The 1243-nt window shown below is 50.6% G+C and overlaps 1 protein-coding gene across 1 annotated transcript in view; it reads left to right on the forward strand.

Moving 5' to 3' along the window:
* Positions 1-228: 228 nt before the first annotated feature.
* LOC104522471 (disintegrin and metalloproteinase domain-containing protein 2-like) overlaps positions 229-1243 on the forward strand; it is a gene marked incomplete at both ends in the record, with an annotated part of 3696 nt that continues 2681 nt past the window's right edge. The window contains 3 exon segments of the mRNA XM_029084222.1: positions 229-415; positions 709-798; positions 1148-1242. Of these exon segments, the coding sequence (XP_028940055.1) occupies positions 229-415; positions 709-798; positions 1148-1242 (372 nt within the window).

The following is a 1243-nucleotide window of genomic DNA, read 5'->3' on the forward strand; positions in this document are numbered from 1 at the left end:
TTGAAAAAAGCAATCTTTTCTATCCAAAAGCAAGATATTTCTGAATACTTCTCAGTCTCTATTAATAATGCATTGTAAAATCAGATTTGACAAGTGACCTGCAAGACACCCGGGGGACACTGCGCCTCGTGCCAGCGTCTGAGCAAGTCCCTGAACTGCGCAGAGATTTTGAGACAGTGACCAGCAGCGGATGAGTTCACACCTAATTGGATAATTGCTTTATTTTAGACACATCAGTGGGGTAAAAACCTTCAGCAACTGCAGCATCAGGGACTTTGAAACCTTCCTGAAGCACGATGGAGCCGCGTGCCTTTTCAATAGACCCAGCTTGATCGGACCGTCCTACCGGAGAGCGGCCGTCTGCGGCAACGGCGTGGTGGAGCGCGGCGAGCAGTGCGACTGCGGGGCGTCCAAGGTGGGTGCCAGGGGAATTAGGGATAAATATGAACCTTTGTGCTGTTCACAATAATGAACCCTTGAGACTAAGGGCACAGCTGAAGTAGATCCCAGCCCAAGAAGCATTATGTCAAGTTTTAGATCATTTCTGTGACGGCATCGATTTGATGGCAGCTTTGCCCACTTTTTTCTGATAAATATTGCCCAAGTGTAGCTTTGTGGAGAGGAGAAGGAAGATGAAAACCTCTGACAGTAAAAAAGCTCTGGGGGAATAAAAAAGTTGAATAATGTGGTTTTGTGACCTGTCCCCAGGAATGCTTGAAGGATAAATGCTGTACGAAAAAATGTCGGTTTAAGCCAGGAGTGAAATGTTCCTCTGGATTATGTTGTCATGAATGTCAGGTAAGGCACACTTCTAGAGTTACAGCAAGATGATGATTTATTTTTGGAGAAATAAGATGTTCCTGTGCTGAAGGATGGAGACAGAATTTCTGCCGTGCAATGGGAGAGGTCCCTGGGGAAGGGCTTTCCAGCTCAGCTCCCTGAAAGCCCCCAGAGGAATATTCCCCGGGGGAGGCTGTCTTGGACAGTGTCACATGCATGTGGTGAGCTGAGTGCCTCAGAGGTGGTCCCGAGGGACTGGGGACATGTCTCAGGGTGGCATCAGGAGGGGTTGTGTGGGACCTGAGAGGGGACCGTGCTGGTGGGTGCGGAAGGATGGAGAGAAGATCCTTTCTGCCTCCTCTGCCAGTTCAAGCGGAAGAACTCCCCGTGCCGCCCCGCTGCCGATGCGCAGTGTGACCTGACCGAGTTCTGCAACGGCTCCCCCGCGCCCTGTCCCCCCCAC

Source organism: Antrostomus carolinensis, unplaced genomic scaffold, assembly GCF_000700745.2.
Source record: "Antrostomus carolinensis isolate BGI_N321 unplaced genomic scaffold, ASM70074v2 scaffold49303, whole genome shotgun sequence".
NCBI classification, from domain to species: Eukaryota; Metazoa; Chordata; class Aves; order Caprimulgiformes; family Caprimulgidae; genus Antrostomus; species Antrostomus carolinensis.